The sequence below is a fragment of the Dendrobates tinctorius genome, unplaced genomic scaffold (genome assembly GCF_039654945.1).
Source record: "Dendrobates tinctorius isolate UK_male_01 unplaced genomic scaffold, ASM3965494v1 ptg000177l, whole genome shotgun sequence".
Classification (NCBI taxonomy): Eukaryota; Metazoa; Chordata; class Amphibia; order Anura; family Dendrobatidae; genus Dendrobates; species Dendrobates tinctorius.
Window position 1 is genome coordinate 7,221,417 of NW_027361844.1, and position 26,144 is coordinate 7,247,560.

At 45.5% G+C, this 26,144-nt stretch overlaps 1 protein-coding gene across 3 annotated transcripts in view; it reads right to left on the minus strand.

Moving 5' to 3' along the window:
* The window catches only part of KIAA2012 (KIAA2012 ortholog), a 615,491-nt gene that overhangs the window by 424,717 nt on the left and 164,630 nt on the right, over positions 1 to 26,144 (minus strand). For all 3 annotated transcript variants that reach the window (XM_073551517.1, XM_073551518.1, XM_073551516.1), the window contains exons 6-8: positions 18,345 to 18,525; positions 9,809 to 9,918; positions 6,659 to 6,869 (exon numbers count right to left, since the gene is read on the minus strand). In XM_073551517.1, coding sequence (XP_073407618.1) covers positions 6,659 to 6,869; positions 9,809 to 9,918; positions 18,345 to 18,525 — 502 coding nt within the window. The remainder of the gene's footprint in view (positions 1 to 6,658; positions 6,870 to 9,808; positions 9,919 to 18,344; positions 18,526 to 26,144) is intronic.

A 26,144-nucleotide genomic window follows, 5' to 3' on the forward strand; every position in this document is an offset into this window, starting at 1 on the left:
GGGCTTCACAGAAGTTTATAACGTAGAGCCGTGAAAATAAGAAATCTATTTTTTTCCACAAAGATGATCTTTTTGCCCCCAAATTTTTATTTTTTACAAGGGTAACAGGAGAAATCATACCCGCACAGTTGTTATGCGATTTGTCCTGAGTACGCCGATACCCCATATGTGGGGGGGAACCACTGTTTGGGCGCATGGGAGAGCTCGGAAGGGAAGGAGTGCCATTTTGGAATGCAGACTTTGATGGAATGGTCTGTGGACATCATGTTGCGCTTGCAGAGCCCCTGATGGGCCTAAACAGTGGAAACCCCCCACAAGTGACCCCATTTTGGAAACTAGACCCATTAAGGAACTTATCTAGATGTGTGGTGAGCACTTTGAACCTTCAAGTGCTTCACAGAAGTTTATAACATAGAGCCGTGAAAATAAAAAATCCATTTTTTTTCCACAAAAATGATCTTTTCGCCCCCAAATTTTTATTTTTACAAGGGTAATAGGAGAAATCATACCTGCACAGTTGTTATGCGATTTGTCCTGAGTACGCCGATACCCCATATGTGGGGGGGAACCACTGTTTGGGCGCATGGGAGAGCTCGGAAGGGAAGGAGTGCCATTTTGGAATGCAGACTTTGATGCAATGGTCTGCGGGCATCATGTTGCGCTTGCAGAGCCCCTGATGGGCCTAAACAGTAGAAACCCCCCACAAGTGACCCCATTTTGGAAATTAGACCCCCTAATGAACTTATCTAGATGTGTGGTGAGCACTTTGAACCCCCAAGCGCTTCACAAAAGTTTATAAACGCAGAGCCGTGAAAATAAAAAGTCTTTTTTTATTTCCACAAAAGTGATTTTTTTAGACCCCAATTTTTAGACCCCCAAAGTTGGCAAATAGTGGAAACCTCTCAATTCTTGCTCCAACCCTAACCCCAACACACCCCTAACCCTAATCCCAACCCTAACCCTAATCCCAACCCTAATCCCTAATCCTAATTCTAACCCTAATTCTAGTTCACCCTAACCCTAATTCTAACCCTAGTCGTGACCCGAGCCCTAACCCTAACCCTAGCCTAACCCTAGCCCTAGCCCAACCCTAACCCTAGCCCAACCCTAGCCCAACCCTATCCCTAGCCCAACCCTAACCCTAACCCTAACCCTAGCCCTAACCCTACCCTAACCCTAACCCTAACCCTACCCTAACCCTAACCCTAGCCCTAACCCTACCCTAACCCTAACCCTAATGGAAAACTGAAAAAAAAAAATATTTTCTTTATTTCATTATATTGGCCTATATAAGGGAGTGATAAACGGGGGGGTTATGTACTATTTTTTTTTATTTTGATCACTATGATCGTTTATCATAGTGATCAAAATAATGAATGGAATCTGCCAGCCGGAGCCGGCAGATTCCCGGCGGGCGCACTGCGCATGCGCCCGCCATTTTCAAGATGGCGGCGCCCATCGGAGGATGCCGGCGGGACGTGGGACCACCGCGAGGGGACAGAGGGCCATGGAGAGGTACCGGGGGGGGATCGGGGACCCTATTTCTCTCTCCTCTGATGTGCGATCACATCAGAGGAGAGAGAAATTAAATGTAAAATCGCGGCTTTTTTTTTGCGGTCGCCGTTATAGGGTTAATAACGGCGATCGCAAAAGCGGGGGTCGGTAAAAACCGACCGATTCATGTTCTCTGGGGTCTCGGCTACCCCTGGCAGCTGAGACCCCGGAGAAAATCCGACACTGGGGGGCGCTATTCACTTAAATCACAGCGCCGTGAATTAACGGCGCTGTGGTTTTAGTACCCTTAATTACCGCCGTTAAAAGGCGTATCGGCGGTCGTTAAGGGGTTAATAAACCAGGGGAAGATTTAAACAGAAGCGTTCCTGTGTCTACCTCTGTGAGCAGCCGAGTGAGCCGATCTACCACAATACTTAAAAAAAAAAGAAAGGAAAAAGCTTGACACTGTCATCCAGAAGAATTTTTTTTTGTCGTTAAATAAACTCACCCTCTGGCTGGCACATTTCGTTGGTGCTCTACTCGCTGTGTGAGTACATGTGAAACAAAGAAAAGGCAAAATTGAGCGTCACTCAAAGGGGAGTACATAAAAATCATGGAGCCCCATAGCAGCCAGTGAGCCGATCTACCACAGTTGGTGCTAAAAGTGCGGTCAACTTCCCGAGGATGCACGTGTGATGGCTTTGGACAAACTGCATGTCTTGGGTGAAGGTGGCTCTAAGCCAGGAAGTGACATCAGACAGCATGGAGGAGCTAATCAAACACCTGGCCTAACTCCAGCAGCAGAAGCTAGCACAACATCAAATAAATAAACCACCTGTGCAGCAACTGCAACACAACAGCAGTGGCAGCAACAGGAGGTGCTTAAGTGGCAGATGGAACGCCTCGCAGAGGCTGTTTGCAGGATGGCGTCAGTCCCTCTCACAAGTCCAGGTGATCACTCATATGTCCGGAAGGCGGTCAGACGTGCAATGCAAAAGATGACCCCGGGTGATGGTGTTGAGGCATTTTTAACTATGTTTGAAAGGGTAGCAAAGCGGCAGAAGATGCCACCGGAGCAGTGGAAGTGCTGTCGCCCTATTTAACTGGCGAGCCCCAAAAGGCTTATTATGACCTGATCTTACAGGATGCACAGGAGTATGCCAAATTGAAAACTGAGATATTGGCATACTGAAAACTGATATTGAAAACTGAGATATTGGCTATGTCTGTCACAGCACAAATGGTCCACCACTGGGCGTATTGGAGGGACAAATTCCCTTGCTCACAAATGATTGACCTGCTACATTTTGTACAGAAATGGTTGTAACTGGAGTTCTCCACCCCAGACCAGATGGTCAAGCGTGTTATTATGGATAGATTTATTTTCTCCCTTCCTAGTCCGGAGCAGACCTGGGTTTGCCCAGGGATGACCCCAAAATGCGGATGGCCTGGTGAAGAGGTTTAACAAGACTTTGAAGTCCATGCTCAAGAGAGTCTTGCTTGCTTCCATACCTGCTATTTTATGTTAGGGAAGTTCCACAGGTGTCTACGGGGTTTTCACCATTTAAGCTTTTGTACGGTTGTCACCCTCAGGGATTTCTGGATATTGGAAAGGAGACCTGGGAAGTTGAGTTTACACCCCACCGGAGCTCCATCGAGCATGTGTCCCAGATGCAAGAAAGGATTGCAAAAGTGATGCCGATTGCAAAGGTGATGCCGATTGTGAAAGAGCCTCCTTCAAACCCAAGAGGCTCAGGCAATAGTCTACTAGTCAATTAGTCTGCAAGGCTGGGACAGTTTAGCCCTGGAAATCAGGTGTTAATGCTGATTCACACTGTTGAAAGTAAATTCCTGGCCAAGTGGCATTAGCCATAGGAAGTGGTCGAAAAGCTGGGCGAGGTCAACTACAACATCCACCAGCAAGGTGGAAGAAAACTGTACCAGGTGAACCACATCAACCTGCTTAAACTGTGACAAGACAGGGAACCAGTGGAAGCTATGTGCCTGGGGGCCAATGCTGAAACCAAGGTCGAGGATGTCACAGGGGGAGAGACACTGTCACCAGCCCAGAAACAACAGTGTTGAAAACTGCTTCAGCGCAATCGAATCCTATCTTCAGAATTGCCAGGATCTAAGCAGGTTGTTGAGCATGAAATCCTGATAGAACCACTTGTGCGGGTAAATCTAAAGCCATATTAAATCCCCTAAGCACACCACAAGGTGATTTCGAAGGAAGAAAGGAGAATGATGAGCCTGGGCATCATTGAGGAGTCGAAGAGAGGCTGGCCTAGCCCTTTTTAACTGGTGCCAAAGCCTGATGGAGAATATTATTTTTGTAACAATTATTGGAAGCTGAATGAGGTGTTCAAGTTCAACGCGTATCTGATACCTCGGGTTGCTGAACTTATTGAGAGGCTAGGGACAGCCAGATACATAACCAAGCTTCTCCTAACAAAAGTGTACTGGTAAATTCTTTTTTCCAAAAGTGCCAAGGAGAAGATGGCCTTCTCTAAACCTGATGATTGCTTGCAATATACCAGAATACCTTTCGGGCTGGTGGGAGCCCCAGTCATCTTCCAGAAGGCCATGGACTGGATCTCGGCCCCTCATAAGAAGTAAGAAGCAGGTTACCTGGACGATATTGTGATCTTCAGTCTAGATTGGGGAAGTCATCTACAAAATGTTTAGGCAGTATTGGATACTCTGATGAAGGTGGGGTTTACCATAAACCCAAAGAAGTGCGCCATGGGGAAGGAGGAGGCAAAATACTTCAGTTATATTGTCAGAAGGAGCAAAATAAAGCCGCAAGTGAACAAAGTAGAGATGATCCAAAATTGGCCGCAATCGATCTCCAAGAAACAGGTTAGGGCGTTTCTGGGAATTGTGGGATACTATGAGCGATTTATCCCGAATTTCACCATGACAGCCACAAACCTGACTGACCTACTTAAGGGCACTAAGATGTCGATGGCCAAGTGGTCTTCGAAAGACCACCTGAGGGGGTTCCAAAAGTTGAAGCTCACCCTGTGTAAACAGCCAATCTTGGTTGCACCTGACTTCAGTAAGGAGAAAAGGAATGTACGGCACTCCTGGTCAGTAATTCAGGTGCCTAAGTAGGTTTCCAACTTGTAGTGTAATAGTAGCAATAAATTTGGCACTCAGAAAGGATATAGACGTGTGAAAATGTATTGGTAATCCACAATATAATATTTCTGTCTGTTTAGACCTTCATCTGAACCGATTGCCATCTGGGGGAGGCTTGAGATAAATGAAAGCAGTGCTATATGAGAGCGCGATCCACGTTGCTGCACCTTACGCATTAATTTTTTTAAACAAAATTGATGCATGTGTACATCCCCAGACAATATAGTTGAGACGGGAATTAAAATATGCACATGATTATCTGCATGTGTTTTTTGCAGAAACAAACATGATTTGACCATACTTTTCACTGCATACATTGCATTCCAAGTAGTTCTTCACCCCAGCAAAATGTTGATATCTGATGTTATCCTATCTGTTCCTTTTTAATTAAAATAAATAACCAGTTCCAATGGTCCATAAATATCATGACTATTTGCTATTATCCTGTTTAGTGAGAATGTTATATAACACCAACTACAGCATTAATAATTCAGTAGACTGTCAAATTGCAGACAAAACATGATGCATTTAGCATGTTTTTTGTGAAAGTTTTAAAACAATACTCATAAAGAGTTTTGACAGACTTTTTTACAGTGTTTTATCCAAAAGCAGGAGGATCAGGAAAGATAACAACTGACAAGGTACATTTCCATGGTCAGTATACCACGCGGGATGGTCTCTGCGTACATTCGCGGCATCCAGATGTTACAGCATACTGGTTGGGATTTCAAGAAATCTCATGTCCACTATGTGTGCACCGATGCGGAGACATACATGCAGCGCATCTTTCCAGACCGCAGCATGCCACTTTATCTTGCGGAGACGCGAGTCTCAGTAAGGTAAGTTTCACCCATACAATGCATTGGACGCTGTGATTCTGCACGGTTCAATGAACACATGCGGAATCACCTGCGTTCAAAAGTCGGCAGCGCTTTGGACGCAGCGGACATGTGCTGCGTCCATAGCGCTGCTAATTACTGAACGTGTGCACCCGGCCACAGAGATAGATTACTAATGTGGATCATTATAGGGGCCATGGATTTAGGAAGTGGTATAAGAAAATAGAAAATAAACATGTAAAGGTTCAGGTTGTGGAACGGCAAAAAGAAAACCCAACAAGAAGCTTCTTCCAGAGATAAAGGTCATAGATGAGCTATGAAAGGGTCCGTGGAAGCGCTAGAACAGCGCGAAACGGCCGTTGTCAGCTTGTGAGCACTCTTGTATTTCCACTCTGACCTGACCTTTCCTCTACATGGATTCTTTCTTGGTATTGTCTGGTCATGTAAGGACATTGTTTTAGCAAAGCAAGACATTTACTATTTTTTGTAAGGATAAATATAATGGCAATGCTTAAATTACTATTACAGATAGCTCAATAGTAGCCAAAACATTAAATGAATATGGACTGAACCTTCCAATCTCAATATGGTTGTCAGCCAGGTCAACGGTTGTCTGATGAGTATAGCCAACCAAGGTTTTCGTGCTATTTATGCAGTGTAACCACGCTGTCGTACAGACAGCGCAAAATGCTCCCTCTTTTTGTGAAATTATGTTTTTGTTTGTTCAAAAGATCATCATTGTCGGAAGCACATGTCCTGTGTACACAGGACGGGCTGCCGAGAATGATGGTCTTTTACGCAACTAAAAGATCATATGATAAGTAACCAGAACATATTCTGCAGAGAACAATGGCAACTTATGAGCACAGAACAATTTGTCTAAACAATGCTAACATTTGACTACCGATGGCGCCGATCAGCAGTTGTTTAATGCCACCAATCACATAGCGTTATCGCACCTCTATGCTCTGTTCACATTTTTGTTGAGGTTTCCATTTATACCCAGAAGATACTACTGCCGCATAACAAACACATTTGATTTACAGATTCAGCCACTATGTCCATCATTTTGACAGCACATAGTGCTGTATGCATGTAAAAAATCTGCGATAGAGCCTCTGAAGCAGAAGTGAACATTGCTTAATACATTCCACCCTCCATAATAACAGCGTGTATTGTACCTTCATTATAAGTAGAATCGGCTATTTCATTCTTAGGGTTTGCATCCATCCTCATCTGATCCTCTTGGTTTAGTTTCTGATTCTCAAAACATACAAGCAGTGGTATAACCAAGAGTTCCTTTGGTGGGTTAGTGGCTTGACTTCTTCTCTTTCTTTGTGGAATTTTGGAAGCATCGTCAATAATTGGAGGTAATTTTAAGGGTTCTAGTACCTGAAAAAATAAACTTTTTTTCTAACATATCATGGGAACATTGAAAAATACAATGTATGGATTCATCTAAAATCACAAGTGTCAGCAAGAGAGAATTCATGGGTCGCAAAGAAAAGCCACAGCCTACTACTGGCTTTTACAATTTCTTTTAAACTAATATTAGGTAAGTGATATAGATTGGGCAAATTCACAGCCTTCCATTTTCATATGTTGGGCACATTGCTAGGAACAGAAATAATTTTCTTCCAGAAACAATGCCACACTTTTCCATGGCTAATGACTGTATGCCATCCACAACTAATGGAAACGTTTTGTACAACCTTTACAGGGAATGTGTCATCTGAAAGTGACCTATTGTTTAAATCAGGTTTTGGTATTATATGTATTTTTAGAATTCTGGCAACTTTTTTTATCATGATCTATATTGAAAAACAAAATTAGTAATCTTGAGATTTTCACACTGGAAACTGGAGATTTTTTTTATCTTGATAGTTTCTGTCCTTTCAAGAAGTTTTCGGCTCACTTTCATCATCAGCAGGGTTACAGTGACAAGTAACACTCAGGTTTGCCAACCGCCCAGAAATTGCAAGACTGTTTGTAAAATTGGGCACTTTTTGTTCAGTCCATAAAAAAAATTAAGGTGCCCATCAATTTTTTTTTGAAGATACAGTTTATTTCGACTGTAATTATCAGTTTATATTACATGCAGCTGATGTCTTCATATCAGAAATATGAGCTGTAGACATGTATCACTTACAATCATAATGATTTACTATTATTGTCCCATGTGTCCATAAAAAATATTGTCAATCCGTGTTTTTTTTTTTTATAAGCTGTCTAGAAAAAAATAAAATGAATAAAATAAGTTGGCAACCTTGGTAAGACCTCTATACACAATTGTCTTTGCACACGCTCATTAGATGCTTCAATACAAATGATAGGGTCCGATTCAGCCTGCTGCTGCTAATGTACACATGGATTTCCTGAAACAATAGGCAGTCAAAGTCTAAAATAACTTCAGTTATATTTGTGAAAAATTGTAAGATTTCTAATTTTTATAGTTAAAGCAGACGGTGATATGGAAAAAGACAAAATTACCATTTAAAAAAAAAATACAAACCTGATTTGAATAGGTCTTTTTTTTTTTTTTTATAAAATATTTTTTTTAAAACACTAACCAATGTGTATGTACTAATATGTTGTCCAGGCTTCTAGTGTTAAATTGATGGTGGCCAAATGTACACTGTACAGTTCTTGAGCCCAAGAATGAGGTAGTCACTTTACAGCTGGACCTGATGTCATGGATAGCATATCAGCAGAATCCTCTAATAATAGACAGAACTCTAACTTTTAATGCTTTATCATTTTAATTACTCCTGGAGTCAGATTGACAGGAGTCTGAGTTTAGGAACAAAAGGGTGAGTGAGGGTTACAGAAAGAATAGAGTAACTTATACAAATGTAAAAAATAAGTGACCCTCCCAGAAAATGCCATTAAAGTATCTGAGCATAAATTCCCTTCAGGGTATGTTCACACGATATAGTTTCAAGGTGGATGTGGAGCAGGTCCAAAAAATGCCAGAAAAGACGCTTTGAAAATGCTGAAAAGCGTAAACATATTCAACACCGGCATTTTCTAAAGCGGTTTATGCTTGAAAAGCTCGTAGTTTTCACCGGCCTGAAAAAGATGTCATATGAACAACTTGCAGTGTGTGCACACAACGTCTTTTTCATGCCAATTCTGCCCAGAATTCATCTGAAAAAGCGACAAAAAAATGAACTTAGAGTGTCAAAATGACATTGGTGTGCACAAGCTCCATCTCATCTCACTTCCTTTAACCACTCTCGGAAACCTTGAAGCAGTTAAAAAAGTGACATGTTCAATTCTTGCTGCAAGAACCTTTTCCTCAAGCAGGTTTGTCTGGAAAAATCGGTGGCCACACCAACATCTAAGGCCGGTTTCATATTTGCGCTTTTGAGAGCAGCGACGGCCTGCGCACGGCCACCACTAAGCCCCGCCCCTGCATTTGGCGGCGCATGAGTCCTTTTGACGGTGCGCCGAGCGCAACCAAACTGCAGCAAGTTGCGTTTTGCGCTGGTCGGCGCACCGTCAAATGGACGCATGCGCCGCCAAACGCATACTGCGCACGGCCTGCGCCCCCAGTGATAAAGATAGGGGACGCAGGACGCATGCAGCGTCATGCGCCGGTAGGCGGAGGGGCGTGGCTTAGCGGCGGCCGTGCGCAGGCCGTCTCTGCGCTCAAAAGCGCAAATGTGAAACCGGCCTAAGAGATGCCTTGTGCACACTTAATGTGTTTTTGAAAAATCCTATTCCAAATCCTCTGGGAAGGGATGTCACATTCAATCTTGATTGAAATTATCATTAGCTACTAGTGATGAGCGAGTATACTCATTCCTCGAGATTTCCCAGGTATGATTGGGTGATCTCCGAGTATTTTGGCGTGCTTGGAGATTTAGTTTCTGTCGCCATAGCTGCATGATTTGCAGCTGCTAGCCAGCCTGAATACACGTGGGGATTGCCTGTTTGTTAGAAAATCTCCATATATATTCAGGCTGTCCAGCAGCCGCAAATCATGCAGCTACGGCGACAGAAACTAAATCTCCGAGCACACCAAAATACTCAGAGACCACCCGAGCATGCTCGGGAAATCTTGAGTAACGAGTATCCTCGCTCATCACTATTAGCTATACGTTATAGAAATCTGTGTGCCTTTAACGGTGCAGTCAGAAAAGGGTATTACTCACGTGAGGATCACATCACAATCCTAGCCGTCGGCTCTCTTCTGTGCAGCTGTCACACTCAGGTTAGGATAGCCGATGGTCAGTCCGAGGATTGAGATGCGATCCTCGTGCGAGTAATACTGACTGTGCCCTAAAAGTGAGGGGGGAAATAATTTCCTCTTTTTGTGATACACCTACCTTAGTATTTGAATCCTTCAAATTTTGTGATTCTTGGCCTTGGGATTGAGAAATTGGTGGTAAGAATCCTCCCTCTGGAAGATGTTCTGTATAATCCTTTTGCTGATTACCTGTATTATTCCCAAAGAACACATTAGCAATGCAGCAAGACTGTTCTGTAACAAGAATACCAAATATTTCTAGAAATAAATGCAAATAAACAACAACGTGTGAATTGTGTTACAAAAGAAAACAAGTAAATATACAGGTAAATCTAAATGGTTAAGAAAAAGTTTGAACTGCAGATTTTGAGATTAATGTAGCCAAACTAGAGATAGTCCATTCCGTGTTGAAGTCCATTTCCTCCAAGTAACATTTTCAAGATCTGATGCAGGCAAATCATCCTCACACCACCAAATCTGACTGACAATATGATGTAAAATGCTGTAATTTGCTTTATACTGAGCATATGTGAGGGCTATAGATTTACACCATAACGCATTGCATTACCAAACGCAGGCCACAATTGGCCTCCTTTGCCTCCAGCAACCATATTAGTAAGAAAAAAGTGGAGGTCGTTATGGAATACTAGATGGTGGCCCGATTCTAACGCATCAGGTATTCTAGAATATATATGCAGTTTATTTTTGAAGATTTAATAATAATAATGCAATAATGCACCCCCCAATCCTGGTATGTATTGTTCTCTCACCCCCATTCCTGATATGTATGGTTCTCTAACCCCCAATCCTGATATGCATGCAACCCCTCAACCCCCTATCCTGGTATGCATGGTCCTCTCATCCCCCAATCCTGGTATGCATGGTCCTCTCACCTCTTTTTCCTGGTATGCATGGTCCTCTCATCCCCCAATCCTGGTATGCATGGTCCTCTCACCTCTTTTTCCTGGTATGCATGGTCCTCTCACCTCTTTTTCCTGGTATGCATGGTCTTCTTACTCCCCTTTCGGGGTATGCATGGTCCCCTCACCCCCCAATCCTGGAATGAATGGTCCTCTCACCCCCAATCCTGGTATGCATGGTCCTCTCACCCCTCTTTCCTGGTATGCATGGTCCTCTTACCCCCCTTTCTTGGTATGCATGGTCCTCTCACACCCCAACCCTGGTATGTATGCTCACCGTCACCCCCCTTTCCTGGTATGTATGGTCCCCTCACCCCCCAATCCTGGTATGCATGGTATCCTCACCCCCCTTTCCTGGTATGCATGGTCCCCTCACCCCCCTTTCCTGATATGCATGGTCCCCTCACCCCCCAATCCTGGTATGCATGGTCTTCTTACCCCCCTTTTGGGGTATGCATGGTCCCCTCATCCCCCAGTCCTGGTATGCATGGTCCTCTCACCCCCCAATCCTGGAATGCATGGTCCCCTCACCCCAAATCCTGATATGCATGGTCTCCTCACTCCCCTTTCTTGGTATGCATGGTCCCCTCACCCCCCTTTCGTGGTATGCATGGTCCCCTCACCCCCCTATCCTGGTATGCAAGGTCCCCTCACCCCCCTTCTTGGAATGCATGGTCTCCTCACCCCCCAATCCTGGTATGCATGGTCCCCTCAACCCCCTATCCTGATATGCATGGTTCCCTCACCCCCCAATCCTGGTATGCATGGTCCCCTCACCCCCCAATACTGGTATGCATGGTCCCCTCATCCCCCAATCCTGGTATGCATGGTCCCCTCACCCCCCAATCCTGGTATGTATGGTCCCCTCACCCCTCAATCCTGGTATGCATGACTCCCTCACCCCCCTTTCGTGGTATGCATGGTCCCCTCACCCCCCTTTCCTGGTATGCATGGTCCCCTCACCCTCCTTTCCGTGTAGCCGCGACCAATCAGCGTCACAGCCCTGTAGCCGCGACCAATCACTGCCGCGGCCCTGTACAAAAATAATATTAAAAAATAAAAAAAAGTTATTCTCACCTTCCGACAGCCTCCTGTCTTCTTTTCAAGCGCCCGGCCTCGCGTCCCAGTAATGCTTTGCGGCTTAGACCGCTGATGATGTCGGTCTTCTTTCTCGCTCTCACGAGAGTGACGTTGGCCTTCTTTCTTGTTCTCGCGAGAGTGACGTCATCAGCGGTCTAAGCCGCAAAGCATTACTGGGAACGCGAGGCCGGGAGCGTGAAAAGAAGACAGGAGGCCGTCGGAAGGTGAGAATAACTTTTTTTTGTTTTAATTCTCTTTTTTCCAGATTAAGGCCTGTGCCTGCCGCTGATTGGTCGCGGCCTGGCGGGGGCCTGGCGGCCACGACCAATCAGCGGCCTGCGATTTCGGTTACAGACAGACACGATAAGGCGTTTATATATATAGATATGGCAGGTCACTCATCTCATCCACAGCAGGATGATGTTACATCTGACAGTGACACCATCAGTTTGAGTCAATATTCTGAAAACAACAGTCTGTCTCCTCACAAATGTCTTAAAGAGGGGACATTTTTGGAACGTTTTTAATTAAAAAAATTTATTAAATTCTGTGTTATTAAATGGCTTGTTGGTTACAATCGGGTTACCTTTTGCTTCTATGGTGAAGTCACTTTGAGATTACTAAGGCTGTTTGTGTTAAAGAGTGTAAAAGGGGTTTGATACAATCCTAGAAGGCCTCTGAGTTTTAAGGGCAATCGGAGGCTTTACAGTATTGCGATTTTTGGTACATAATATTTTTGGGAAAAATTCAATGAACTTCACGATATTCAATCATCTCTAATTGTAACTATTGAGGGTCAACAAAAATAACAAAAGTGGATGCTCAAGAGATGTGCAGCTCTTTTCTCAGGGATGTAAAGCTATAGAAGGGCATCCATGGTTGGGTCATCTGGGCCATGAGCATATTTGTTAATTTGGACAGTAAAGGCTTCCATTTTTTTCTGGTGAAACAAGATTTCTATCACAAAAAGATCAAACCATCTATACTGGTAGATAAGTAATGACATGTCTGGAATACGCTTACAGGCCAATCACTCCTGGGAATTGCCCCTAATTTTTCCCCATTTGGAAATAGGAGTTCTTACTGCAGTTGCATGGTATGCTAGAGGGCCAGACGTTTTGTAACCTGACTTTTTTTCAAGAAATCTTCTTTAGGCTAAGATCACACGTAGCGGAACTCTCGCGGAAGTTACCATAAGAATTCCGGAATTCCATTCCGCATGAAAATCGCATTTTATATTCCCACGATTTTCACGTGGAAAAAAAAAAATGGTGTTATATTCACCTTCCGGCATTGCGCGCAGCCTTCCCGGGCCTCAGCGATGCTTCCGTTCCCAGTAATGCCTTGCGAGACCTTTGATGACGTCGCGGTCTTGCGATAATGTAGCGGTCTCGAGAGGAATAGGAACCGCTACTTTATCGCGAGACCGTGACATCAAAGGTCTTGCAAGGCATTACTGGGAATGGAAGCATCGCTGAGGCCCAGGAAGGCTGCGCGGGACGCCGGAAGGTGAATATAACACCATTTTTTATTTTTTAGTCTATTTTTACAGGGATATGGTACCCACAGCCCGAAGGACAGTCTCCTCTCCTCCGGACCGTGGGTACCAGCCGCAAATGTTCTGCTTACTTTTTGCATGGTGGGCACAGCCACATGTGGGAAGTAAGCAGAACAATGCAATCCTATGGGTGCAGGATCACCGCGATTCCGCAAAATAAAGAGCATGCTGCGTATTTTTCCGCGATGCGATTCCGTCACGGGAAAATCTGCAGCATTAGCACAGCATTGCAGAATCCCATAGGATTGCATGGGACGCTGTTTTTTTGCGTTTTCGCGGCAACATCGCTCGTTAAAAAACGCCGCGAAAATGCAAAAAAAAACGCGACGTGTGAAAGCAGCCTTATTTGTTTGCAGAATGTTAATAAATAAAGTTTGTGGTAACTTTGTCAGTCTCATTAGGCTATGTGCCCAGGATGAGGAAGTAGCAACGATTTGGATGCAGCACATTATCACTGCGTTCTAATCCCGCAGTTAAATCTGCATGTGTTCACTATCGTTAAAAAGAGAGTAATAATTTAAGAGTTTACACATTTTTTGTCTAATAATACATATTGCTGGACGCATGTACGGCACAGAATCAATAATATATTTATTTATTATAAATGACTTTTTCCACATTTTCAACATATTCAAGATACCAACATTTAGTTATTTATCCTGGAAATGAATTTATAGTATTTTAACAGAAACCCTTCAATTAGTTGCTCACAAGACCTTACTCCAAATCCTAAAGGAAGAGATGTTCATATGTGGATGTTATAAATAATGTATATATTACAAATATGTAGAATATATACAATAAAAGATGCTGCTACAATGGAGGAGAGACTTTCTCACACTACAAAATTGTGCATGATGGTCCACTTTTATCTTATATCTGTAGATCAAATGCTATTGAGAACTCTGCTATTAGAAGTGAAAAGGAAGAACAAAGACAAAAGAACCTAATTAATAAAAATATTGGAGAAAGAGAAACCAATCACAAACTAAAATGTTTCTATACTAATGCACAAAGCATGGGCAACAAACAAGGAGAATTGGAACTACTAACACAGGAAAAGAAATATGATGTCATTGGAATCATTGAAACTTGGTGGGACGATACACATGATTGGAATACAAGACTAGAAGGATACAACTTATTTGCAAGAAACGGACTTGATAAACGAGGAGGAGGTGTCGCATTGTATGTTAGAAACACATATATCTGCACAGAGATTGAAGCTTCAGAGACTGGGAGTTCTGTGGAAACTGTTTGGGTAAGAATACAAGGACAGAACAATGGAAAGGACACCATTGTAGGCATTTACTACAGGCCGCCTGTGCAAGCTGAAGATATGGATGAACTCTTTATGCATCAAATGGCCAAGTTCTCCAAAAAATATGACATAGTTGTCATGGGAGATTTCAACTATCCAGACATTTGTTGGGAATCTCTCTCAGGCAAAACTAACAGGTCAAGGAAATTCTTATCCTCTCTTGCTGACAACTTTATCTTCCAAAAGGTAGGGGAGAAAACAAGGGGAACTGCTATCTTGGATCTAATCCTTAAAAACAGGGAGGAAATGGTTGAGGAGGTAAAAGTGGCTGGGACCCTAGGAGGTAGCGACCATGCTATTTTAGAATTTTGGATAACTAGAGGAGGAAGACCTGTGAAGACTCAGACGTCAAGGTTAGATTTCAGAAAGGCAGATTTTAAGGGATTCAGAAAGAGAATTCTAGGGATCCAATGGCTGGATATCCTTAAAGACAAAAATGTCCGGGAAGGATGGGAAATCTTGAAAAGTGAAATTCTCAAAGCACAATTGTTAACAATTCCGAAAAGAGGGAAGAATTGGAAGCATTTAAGGAAACCAGGATGGATGAACACAGAACTTAAGCACATGCTAAAAAGGAAGAAAAAAATGTTTATAAAATGGAAAGAGGGAGGCATATCTAAAGAAGAATATAATGCTGTCTGCAGAACCTGTAGGGCACAAATCAGATTAGCTAAAGCTGAAAATGAATTGAGGCTTGCAAGAGATGTCAAAAGCAATAATAAAGGATTTTGGGGATATGTCAAAAGTAAAAGAAAAGTCAAAGATGCTATAGGATTTTTACAGGATGAAAATGATGAAATGGTAAGACAGGATGTTGAGAAGGCCGTACTTTTAAATTCCTATTTTGCATCTGTTTTCTCTCAGAAAGGAAATGTAACATCAACTGTTCTTCACTGTCCTATTAAGGGAATAGAAGAATCCAGGATATCTATAAACAGAAAGATAGTGAGGAAACACTTAGCTAACCTAAATGAATTCAAGTCTCCAGGTCCAGATGAATTACACCCCAGAGTACTGAAGGAGATAGCAGAAGAAATTTTTGAACCCCTCTCCATAATCTTTGAAAATTCTTGGAGAACAGGAGAAGTCCCAGAAGACTGGAGAAGAGCAAATGTTGTTCCTATCTTCAAAAAGGGGAAGAAGGTGGACCCAGGCAACTATAGGCTGGTGAGTCTGACTTCTATACCAGGAAAGATCTTTGAACAGATTATTAAACAACATGTATGTCAGTACCTGGATAAGAATGAAGTGATTAAACAGAGTCAGCATGGGTTTGTAACTAATAAGTCATGTCAGACTAACTTAATTTCCTTCTATGACGGAATCACTGATTGGGTGGATCAAGGAAATGCCGTAGATATAGTATATCTTGACTTCAGCAAAGCATTTGACAAAGTATCTCATACAATCCTTATTGAAAAAATGACTAAGTATGGAATGGACAAGGCAACTGTTAGGTGGATTCATAACTGGCTTAGTGATCGGACCCAAAGAGTGGTCGTAAATGGCTGCACATCCAGTTGGAAGAATGTCTCAAGTGGGGTACCACAGGGCTCTGTCCTGGGCCCTGTATTGTTCAACATCTTTATCAATGATTTAGATGAAGGAATTGAGGGTAAACTGATTAAATTTGCTGATGACACAAAGCTAGGAGGGATAGCTAATACTAGAGAAGAGAGAGAGAGGATTCAAAAAGATATAAATAAACTGGAGAAGTGGGCAGCAACTAACAGAATGGTTTTTAACAGGGAAAAATGCAAAGTACTACATCTGGGCAATAAAAATGAAAAAAGCATATACAGAATGGGAGGAATAGGGCTAAGCAACAGCACATGTGAAAAAGACTTGGGTATACTAATAGATCACAGACTGAATATGAGTCAACAGTGTGATGCAGCAGCAAAAAAGGCAAATGCAATTCTAGGATGTATTAACAGAAGCATACAGTCTAGATTACGTGAAGTCATTATTTCCCTCTACTCCTCTTTGGTCAGACCTCATCTGGAATATTGTGTCCAGTTTTGGGCACCACATTTTAAAAAAGACATCAACAAACTGGAGCAAGTTCAGAAAAGAGCGACCAGAATGGTGACCGGTCTGCAAACCCTGTCTTATGAGGAAAGGTTGCAGAATTTGGGAATGTTTAGTTTGAAAAAGAGAAGACTGAGAGGAGACTTAATAGCTGTCTACAAATATCTAAAGGGCTGTCACATTGTAGAAGGATCAACTTTATTCTCATTTGCACAAGGAAAGACTAGAAGCAATGGGATGAAACTGAATGGGAGGAGACACAGATTAGATATTAGAAAAAACTTTTTGACAGTTAGAGTGATCAATGAGTGGAACAAGCTGCCACGAGAAGTGGTGAGTTCTCCTTCAATGGAAGTCTTCAAACAGAGGCTGGACAGACATCTGACTGGGATGATTTAGCGAATCCTGCTTTAAGCAGGGGGTTCGACCAGATGGCCCAGGAGGTCCTTTCCAACTCTATGATTCTATGATTCTATGATTCTATCTCTTTAAAAGGAATCTGTCAGAAAGTTTTTTACTATATAATCGGTGAGCAGCATGATGTAGGGGAAGAGAGCCCGATTCCAGCTATATATCTCTTACAAAATCAGTGTTTTATTAGCAGGAGATTATCACTAAAGGACTTGGTGCCTTGTACCTCCTAGTTAACTGCTCTGTGTAACCCAGCTTCCACCACTGATAATCATTCCGTCAAAGCACAGCATACAGTGTAAAGCTGTCAATCAGTGATATGGGCAGGGTTATACACAGCTCATCTTTCAGAGAACTGCTAGATCTGCAGCAGAGAAAACAAGGATTGTACCAAAATGACAGACAGCAAGAAGTCCAGTGAGTGACATAATGCTGGAATCAGGGTCTCTGTCCCTTCACCATGTTGTTCTCAGATTACGCAGCAGCTCTTTAAGTTTAAAGCAACCCCCAAACTCAGACAGTCTAAGAACACAGCTACCGTTCAAAATGAGCCCAGTTTTCACCCTCTCACACCCTTTATCCCCAACCCACACCTATGCCTAGGTGTAATGAAGTGAGACTCTGCATTTTTGGGTTGAAGCTGGATCTCTTACTTCTTGCAAGCTTAACCCCCAGGATGTTCCTTGCTAAAGCTCATTTTCATCAATATATGTGTCGTAGATACATGCTAATTATTGCTTTTACACTGCTTTTGAGCACTCTCTATTTTCTAATGATTCTGCCATTGCTATTATATAAATTAGGTCACCATGTCCTGACTTCCTGCTGAGTCTGTGATATGTATGTATTATAGAGAATATGAGGAGGCAGAGCTGTAGGAAGAGTAGCATAAACCAATGGCAGGAGGTGTGTCTCAGACTACGGCCGGGGTCACACTTGGGAGTACGATGCGAGAAACTCGCGCATCAATACCCGGCACTGCTGCCGGCACTTGGGAACGGAGTGTGAGGCTGTATAGAAATACATGCAACCGCACATTTCGGTCCCAAGTGCCGGTGGCAGTGCCGGGTATTCATGCGAGTTTCCCGCATCGTACTCCCAAGTGTGACCCCGGCCTAGCACAGACTCCCTGTAGGCACTATAATTGACCTGTAGTCATAGATCACAAGTCTGCACTATTGCAACCAGGCACCAAACAGTAAGGAAAATAAAGAGCAGGAAGGCAGCCATTGTAGGTGCCAAATTACATTTTTCAAAGTCATAGCTAGACAATGGCTTAAAGCCAGTTACTCACTGTGTGGCTGTTTCTTTCGCCCTGCAAAACGTCCACCATAAAAAGTTGTGTGAGGCTTTCCATGAGGTGGTGCATAATTTTCCTTAAAAAAAGACATGTCTACAGGTGAAGGTTTTTCTTGGCGGTCAGTGACATTGCTCATCGTATCATCTCCACATGACTGGTTCTGCCGTGCTTCTCCCTGTTAAAAACAAGATGCATTGAACAAATATGAGTAAAGTCAAATCATATGAGAGATTAACTCTGCAGATGATATCTCAAATGAATATTTTTAAAAACGAGTAGCGAGATAAATTAAATAACTTTTTATTTAAAAATTCAGTTTTACACTACACAGCCAATAAAAAGGAAGTGAATAAAGTGCCCAAAACTCTTCACCAGAAGCACGGCTCTGCTTTGGCCCCCACTTTTCTTTCAACTACCACCTTACCTCTGGTCTGGGTGAGATCGAAAAGAATTCACTTAATATAGTTACTAATCCATGTGATGTACGATAGATACTCACACCTTTCTTTTTTGTTTATGTATAATGTGGTTTTGTTTGGGAATTCTCTGTTTTTAAATGGTACATTGATGTACAATAATAAATTATATTTTGGTACCGTGTTAGCCAGAAAAATCGATGTGATTACTTTTCCGCCCAATGATGACAAAAGTATTCTCAGAGTGATACCTTTATTGGCTAACCAGAAAATAATATGTTTGCAAGCTTTCAGAGCACAGAGGCCTCTTCTTCAGGCAAGATAGCAAATGGATTAATAAGAAAAAAGCACAACATTTAAGGGATACTACAGTAGGACATTTGTTCATTAGGTGGGAGGTGTGATGCCTCCTAAAGATAAGTCAAGGAAATCGAACTAGATGTGTATTTCCTGAAGGAAGTACAGATAGTGGTTTGAAATGGTGCCCGGGCTGCCCTTTTAAGAGAGACTTGCCTGCTGCCCCTGCAAGTCTTTCAACTCAGGATCCATTTTAACTGTATGTGCCTCTCAGGGGCCACTTTGGCCTCAAGGTCTGATTTGGTGGGTGGGGCCCCTCAGCATCTGATTCCTTGGCCTGGGCTCCGCAGGGCTTGAATTGTTGGCCAGAATCCCTCAGGCTCCTATTTTGTGGGTGTGGCCCCTCAGGGTCCGATTTTGTGGGTGTGGCCCCTCAGGGTCCGACTTTGTGGGTGTGTCCCCTCAGGGTCCGATTTTGTGGGTGTGGCCCCTCAGGGTCTGATTTTGTGGGTGTGGCCCCTCAGGGTCTGATTTTGTGGGTGGGGCCCCTCAGGGTCCGATTTTGTGGCCGGGGCCCCTCAGGGTCCGATTTTGTGGCCGATGCCCCTCAGGGTCCGATTTGGTGGGTGGGGCCCCTCAGGGTCCAATTTTGTGGTTTGGGCCTTTAAGAATCCGATTTGGTGGGCGGGGCCCCTCAGGGTCCGATTTGGTGAGCGGGGCCTCTCAGAGTTCAATTTGGTGAGCGGGGCCCTCAGGGTCCGATTTGGTGAGCGGGGCCCCTCAGGGTCCAATTTGGATGGCGGGGGTCATTCTAGGTCTGGTTTGGTGGGCGGGGCCCCTCAGGGTCCGATTTTGTGGGTGGGGCCCCTCAGGGTCCGATTTTGTGGCCGATTCCCCTCAGGGTCCGATTTTGTGGGTGGGGCTCCTCAGGGTCCAATTTTGTGGTTTGGGCCTTTCAGAATCCGATTTGGTGGGCGGGGCCCCTCAGGGTCTAATTTGGTGGGCGGGGCCCCTCAGGGTCCGATTTTGTGGGTGGGGTCCCTCATGGTCTGATTTTGTGGGAGGGGCCCCCAGGTTCTGATTTTGTGGGAGGGGCCCCCAGGTTCTGATTTTGTGGTTGGGGCCCCTCAGGTTCTGATTTTGTGGCTGGGGTCCCTCAGGGTCTGATTTTGTGGGTGGGGCCCAACAGGGTCCGATTTTGTGACTGGGGCCCCTCAGGGTCTGATTTTGTGGTTGGGGCCCCTCAGGGTCCGATTTTGTGGCCGGGGTCTCTCAGGGTCCGATTTTGTGGCCGGGGTCTCTCAGGGTCTGATTTTGTGGCTGGGGCCCCTCAGGGTCTGATTTTGAGGGTGGGGCCCCTCAGGGTCTGATTTTGAGGGTGGGGCCCCTCAGGGTCTAATTTGGTGGACGGGGCCCCTCAGGGTCCGATTTCGTGACCTGGGCCCCTGAGGGTCCTATTTTGTGACTGGGGCCCCTCTAGGTTCGATTTTGTGGCCGGGGTCTCTCAGGGTCCGATTTTGTGGTTGGGGCCCCTCAGGGTCTGATTTTGTGGCCGGGCCCACTCGGTCCGATTTTGTGGCGGGGCCCCTCAGGGTCTGATTTTGTGGCTGGGGCCCCTCAGGGTCCGGTTTTGTGGTTGGGGCCCCTCAGGGTCTGATTTTGTGGCTGGGGCCCCTCAGGGTCCGATTTTGTGGCCGGGGCCCCTCAGGGTCCGATTTTGTGGCTGGGGCCCCTCAGGGTCCGATTTGGTGGGTGGGGCCCCTCTGGGTCCGATTTGGTGGGCGGGGCCCTTCAGGGTCCGATTTGGTGGGCGGGGCACCTCTGGGTCCGATTTGGTGGGTGGGGCCCTTCAGGGTCCGATTTGGTGGGCGGGGTCAATCTGGGTCCGATTTGGTGGGCGGGGCTCCTCGTGGTCGATTTGGTGGGCGGGGTCAATCTGGGTCCGATTTGGTGGGCGGGGCTCCTCAGGTTCCGATTTGGTGGGCGGGGCCCCTCAGGGTCCGATTTGATGAGCGGGGCCCCTCAGGGTCCGATTTGGTGGGCGGGGCCACTCTGGGTCCGATTTGATGGGCGGGGCCCTTCAGGGCCCGATTTGGTGGGCGGGGTCACTCTGGGTCCTATTTGGTGGGCGGGGCTTCTCAGGGTCTGATTTGGTGGGCAGGGCTCCTCAGGGTCCGATTTGGTGGACGGGGCCCTTCAGGGTCCGATTTGGTGGACGGGGCCCTTCAGGGTCCGATTTGGTGGGCGGGGCCCCTCAGGATCCGATTTGGTGGGCTGTGCTACTCTGGGTCTGATTTTTTGAGCGGGGCCACACTGGGTCCGATTTGGAGGCTCAGCCTCCGATTTGGAGGCCGGGGTGGTTCAGCCTCCGATTTGGAGGCCGGGGTCTCTCAGGGTCCGATTTTGTGGCCGGGTCCCCTCAGGGTCTGGATTTGTGGGTGGGGCCCCTCAGGGTCCGATTTTGTGGGTGGGGCCCCTCAGAGTCCAATTTTGTGGCTGGGGCCCCTCAGGGTCTGATTTTGTGGCTGGGGCCCCTCAGGGTCTGATTTTGAGGGTGGGGCCCCTCAGGGTCTGATTTTGAGGGTGGGGCCCCTCAGGGTCTGATTTTGAGGGTGGGGCCCCTCAGGGTCTAATTTGGTGGACGGGGCCCCTCAGGGTCTGATTTCGTGACCTGGGCCCCTGAGGGTCCTATTTTGTGACTGGGGCCCCTCTAGGTTCGATTTTGTGGCCGGGGTCTCTCAGGGTCCGATTTTGTGGTTGGGGCCCCTCAGGGTCTGATTTTGTGGCCGGGCCCACTCAGGGTCCGATTTTGTGGCGGGGCCCCTCAGGGTCTGATTTTGTGGCTGGGGCCCCTCAGGGTCCGGTTTTGTGGTTGGGGCCCCTCAGGGTCTGATTTTGTGGCTGGGGCCCCTCAGGGTCCGATTTTGTGGCCGGGGCCCCTCAGGGTCCGATTTTGTGGCTGGGGCCCCTCAGGGTCCGATTTGGTGGGCGGGGCCCCTCAGGGTCCGATTTGGTGGGAGGGGCCCTTCAGGGTCCGATTTGGTGGGCTGGGCACCTCTGGGTCCGATTTGGTGGGTGGGGCCCTTCAGGGTCCGATTTGGTGGGCGGGGTCAATCTGGGTCCGATTTGGTGGGCGGGGCTCCTCGTGGTCGATTTGGTGGGCGGGGTCAATCTGGGTCCGATTTGGTGGGTGGGGCTCCTCAGGTTCCGATTTGGTGGGCGGGGCCCCTCAGGGTCCGATTTGATGAGCGGGGCCCCTCAGGGTCCGATTTGGTGGGCGGGGCCACTCTGGGTCCGATTTGATGGGTGGGGCCCTTCAGGGTCCGATTTGGTGGGCGGGGTCACTCTGGGTCCTATTTGGTGGGCGGGGCTTCTCAGGGTCTGATTTGGTGGGCAGGGCTCCTCAGGGTCCGATTTGGTGGACGGGGCCCTTCAGGGTCCGATTTGGTGGACGGGGCCCTTCAGGGTCCGATTTGGTGGGAGGGGCCCCTCAGGATCCGATTTGGTGGGCTGTGCTACTCTGGGTCTGATTTTTTGAGCGGGGCCACACTGGGTCCGATTTGGAGGCTCAGCCTCCGATTTGGAGGCCGGGGTGGTTCAGCCTCCGATTTGGAGGCCGGGGTGGCTCAGCCTCCGATTTGGAGGCCGGGGTCACTCAGCTTTCGATTTGGCACGCCGGCCCTTTAAGACTCATTTCGGTGCGCTGGACCTTTAAGAATCACTGAGGCACGTCGGCCCTTTTAGAGCCAGGGTGGCTCACTGGGCTTCTAAATCCACTTTGGCGCACACATTCTCTCTCAGGGGCATGCGTCATGTGATGAAGCTAGATTTGCATTTGTGCTGTGGGTTTCACTTTAAGAGCTGATATTAGGTGGCAGAAGCTCTGTCCTTGGGATGTCATGTGACCTTCGTAGGCGTTGGCATAGTAACTGGGTCTGCCTGCGCATATCAATGAGCTCAACTGCCATTTCAATCGCCTCAGGGCACGTTTTGCCATTACCCATTGAAAAGCATTGGAGACAGTGCATTCCAATGACGGGAAAAAAAAATTTCAAACGCAAATTGCGCAAAAACTAAAAATCCGATCGACACGAAGAATACTTAGCACACCTCTCGTGGACGCTGGCTTCGAAACAACACCTCAACGGAGTCTGTGCGTGTAGCGGTTCGGGCTGTATTAATTGCGGAAATCAACTTAATAATAATAATAAGAAGAAGAAGAATAAGTTAGCAGCGTTCGGATTACAATATAGTGTTTTTTTCAAACCACTATAATTAGCATTTTCTTACAAATGGAGAGGCAGTGGGAATGATGTTCTTAGTTATCTGCAAAACTTATACCCACATATTACCAACAAATATAGTCCGCGTACCAAACACAAATCAGGACTGTAAGGTCATGGGTTCCTTTTCATGTACATCCTCCAATGTGGTGCACATGATACAATGCACGAGGTGCCCTGGAGCTATCTATATTGGGGAAACCATACAAAAACTACAAACAAGGATGAATTTACACAGACATACAATCAGGAATGAAATGGACACGCCTGTGGGAAAACATTTCTCTGGAACTGGACATTGTATGACAGACTTAAAAGTCTTATTACTAAAAGGTCATTTTAAGGATGACACAGAAAAAAATTTGGGAATTCAAACTTATAAGGATGTTCAATACTTTGACACTAGGACTCAATTTAACACCTGTTTTTATGACTCACTACATGGACACAGTTCACACTTCCACCAGAAGGACACCAGATAACTAAAGCTGGAGTCACACATAGCGACTTACCAGCGATCCCGACAACGATATCAACATGTCAGAATCGCTGGTAAGTCGCTATGTGATTGCTGGTGAGCTGTCAAACAGACAGCTTCACCAGCGATTAGCACAGCGACGCCGCGCGTGCGGCATCACTGTGTTCGTTAGCGCTGATGCCATATTCATGTCAAAAATAGAATTAAAATAAAAAATATGGTTATTCTCACCTTCCGACGTCCCGCGCAGCATTCCCGCCTCTCTCCACACTCCCGGTCCCAGTAATCCTTTGCGAGAATTACCACGATGACGTCCATACTCGCGGGATCGCGAAGTCTCGCGGTCATTCTTGCAAAGGATTACTGGGACCGGGAGTGTGGAGAGAGGCGGGAAGACTGCGCGGGACTCCGGAAGGTGAGAATAATAACAATATTTTTTATTTTTTTTATTATTTTACAGCTGATCACTGATCTCCCGCCTGTCACACGCAGCGATGCATGCTGGCCAGCGGGAGATCAGCGACGAAAAAAATGTCCAGAGGTTTCTTGCAGCGATCAGCGATACCAGCAGGGGGCGGTCGCTGATCGCTGTCACACACAGTGATTTCGCTGGTGAGATCGCTGTTGTGTCATAAAAGTTGTGACTCAGCAGCGATCTCGCTAGCGAGATTGCTATGTGTGACGGGGCCCTATGAACATCATTCCCACTGCCTCTCCATTTGTAAGAAAATGCTAATTCGATTTCCTTGACTTATCTTAAAGAGGTATCACACCTCTCACATAATGAACAAATGTCCTACTGTAGTATCCCTTAAATGTTGTGCTTTTTTCTTATTAATCCATTTGTTATCTGGCCTGAAGAAGGAGCCTCTGTGCTCTGAAAGCTTGCAAACATATTATTTTCTGGTTAGCCAATAAAGGTATCACTCTGAGAATACTTTTGTCATCATTGGGCGGAAAAGTAATGACATAAATGGTACATTAAATGTTATGTTTTAAGAAGAACCGCTCCATGAGGATTAGAGTGATTTGATCCAACATAGCCAGGAATTCTTTACTGTAAGAGCAAAGTGGCTATGAGATGTTCTGTCAGAGGGAGTCTTCATGGTGAGTTCATTTCAACAATTCAAAAGGAGCTTGCATTTGTTTCTTTCTGGAACACAGCAGCTCTGTCACAAGTATAGTGACCCGACCAGGCTACCAGATCTATCCTCTATTCATTTATATACAGTGGGAAAAAAGGTATTTAGTCAGCCACCAATTGTGCAAGTTCTCCCACTTAAAAAGATGAGGGAGGCCTGTATTTGACATCATAGGTAGACCACAATTATGAAAGTCAAAATGAGAAAACAAATCCAGAAAATACTTTGTCTGATTTGGCAACATTTATTTTGCAAATCATGGTGGAAAATAAGTATTTGGTCACCTAAAAACATGCAAGATTTCTGGCTCTCACAGACCTGTAACTTCTTTAAGAGGTTCCTCTGTCCTCCACTCATTACCTGTAGTAATGGCACCTGTTTGAATTTGTTATCAGTATAAAAGACACATGTCCACAACCTCAAACAGTCACATTCCCAACTCCACTATGGTGAAGACCAAAGAGCTGTCGAAGGACACCAGAAACAAAACTGTAGCCCTGCACCAGGCTGGGAAGACTGAATTTGCAAAAAGCAAGCAGTTTGGTGTGATGAAATCAACTGTGGGAGCAATAATAAGAAAATGGAAGACATACAAGACCATTGATAATCTCACTCGATCTGGGGCTCCACGCAAGATCTCACCCTGTGGGGTCAAAATGATAACGAGAACGGTGAGCAAAAATCCCAGAACCACACGGGGACCTAGTGAATGACCTGCATAGAGCTGGGACCACTGTAGCAAAGACTACCATCAGTAACACACTACACTGCCAGGGACTCAGATCCTGCAGTGCCAGATGTGTCCCCCTGCTTAAGCCAGTACATGTCTGGGCCAGTCTGAAGTTTGCTAGAGAGCATTTGGATTATCCAGAAGAGTATTGGGAGAATGTCATATGGTCTGATGAAACCAAAATAGAACTGTTTGGTAGAAATAAAGCTCGTCGTGTTTGGAGGAGACAGAATGCCGAGTTGCATCCAAAGAACACCATACCTACTGTGAAGCATGGAGGTGGCAGCATCATGCTTTGGGGCTGTTTCTCTGCAAAGGGACCAGAACATCTGATCCCTGTACATGAAAGAATAAATGGGGCCACGTATTGTGAGATTTTGAGCGCAAACCTCCTTCCATCAGCAAGGGCATTGAAGATGAAACGTGGATGGGTCTTTCAGCATGATAA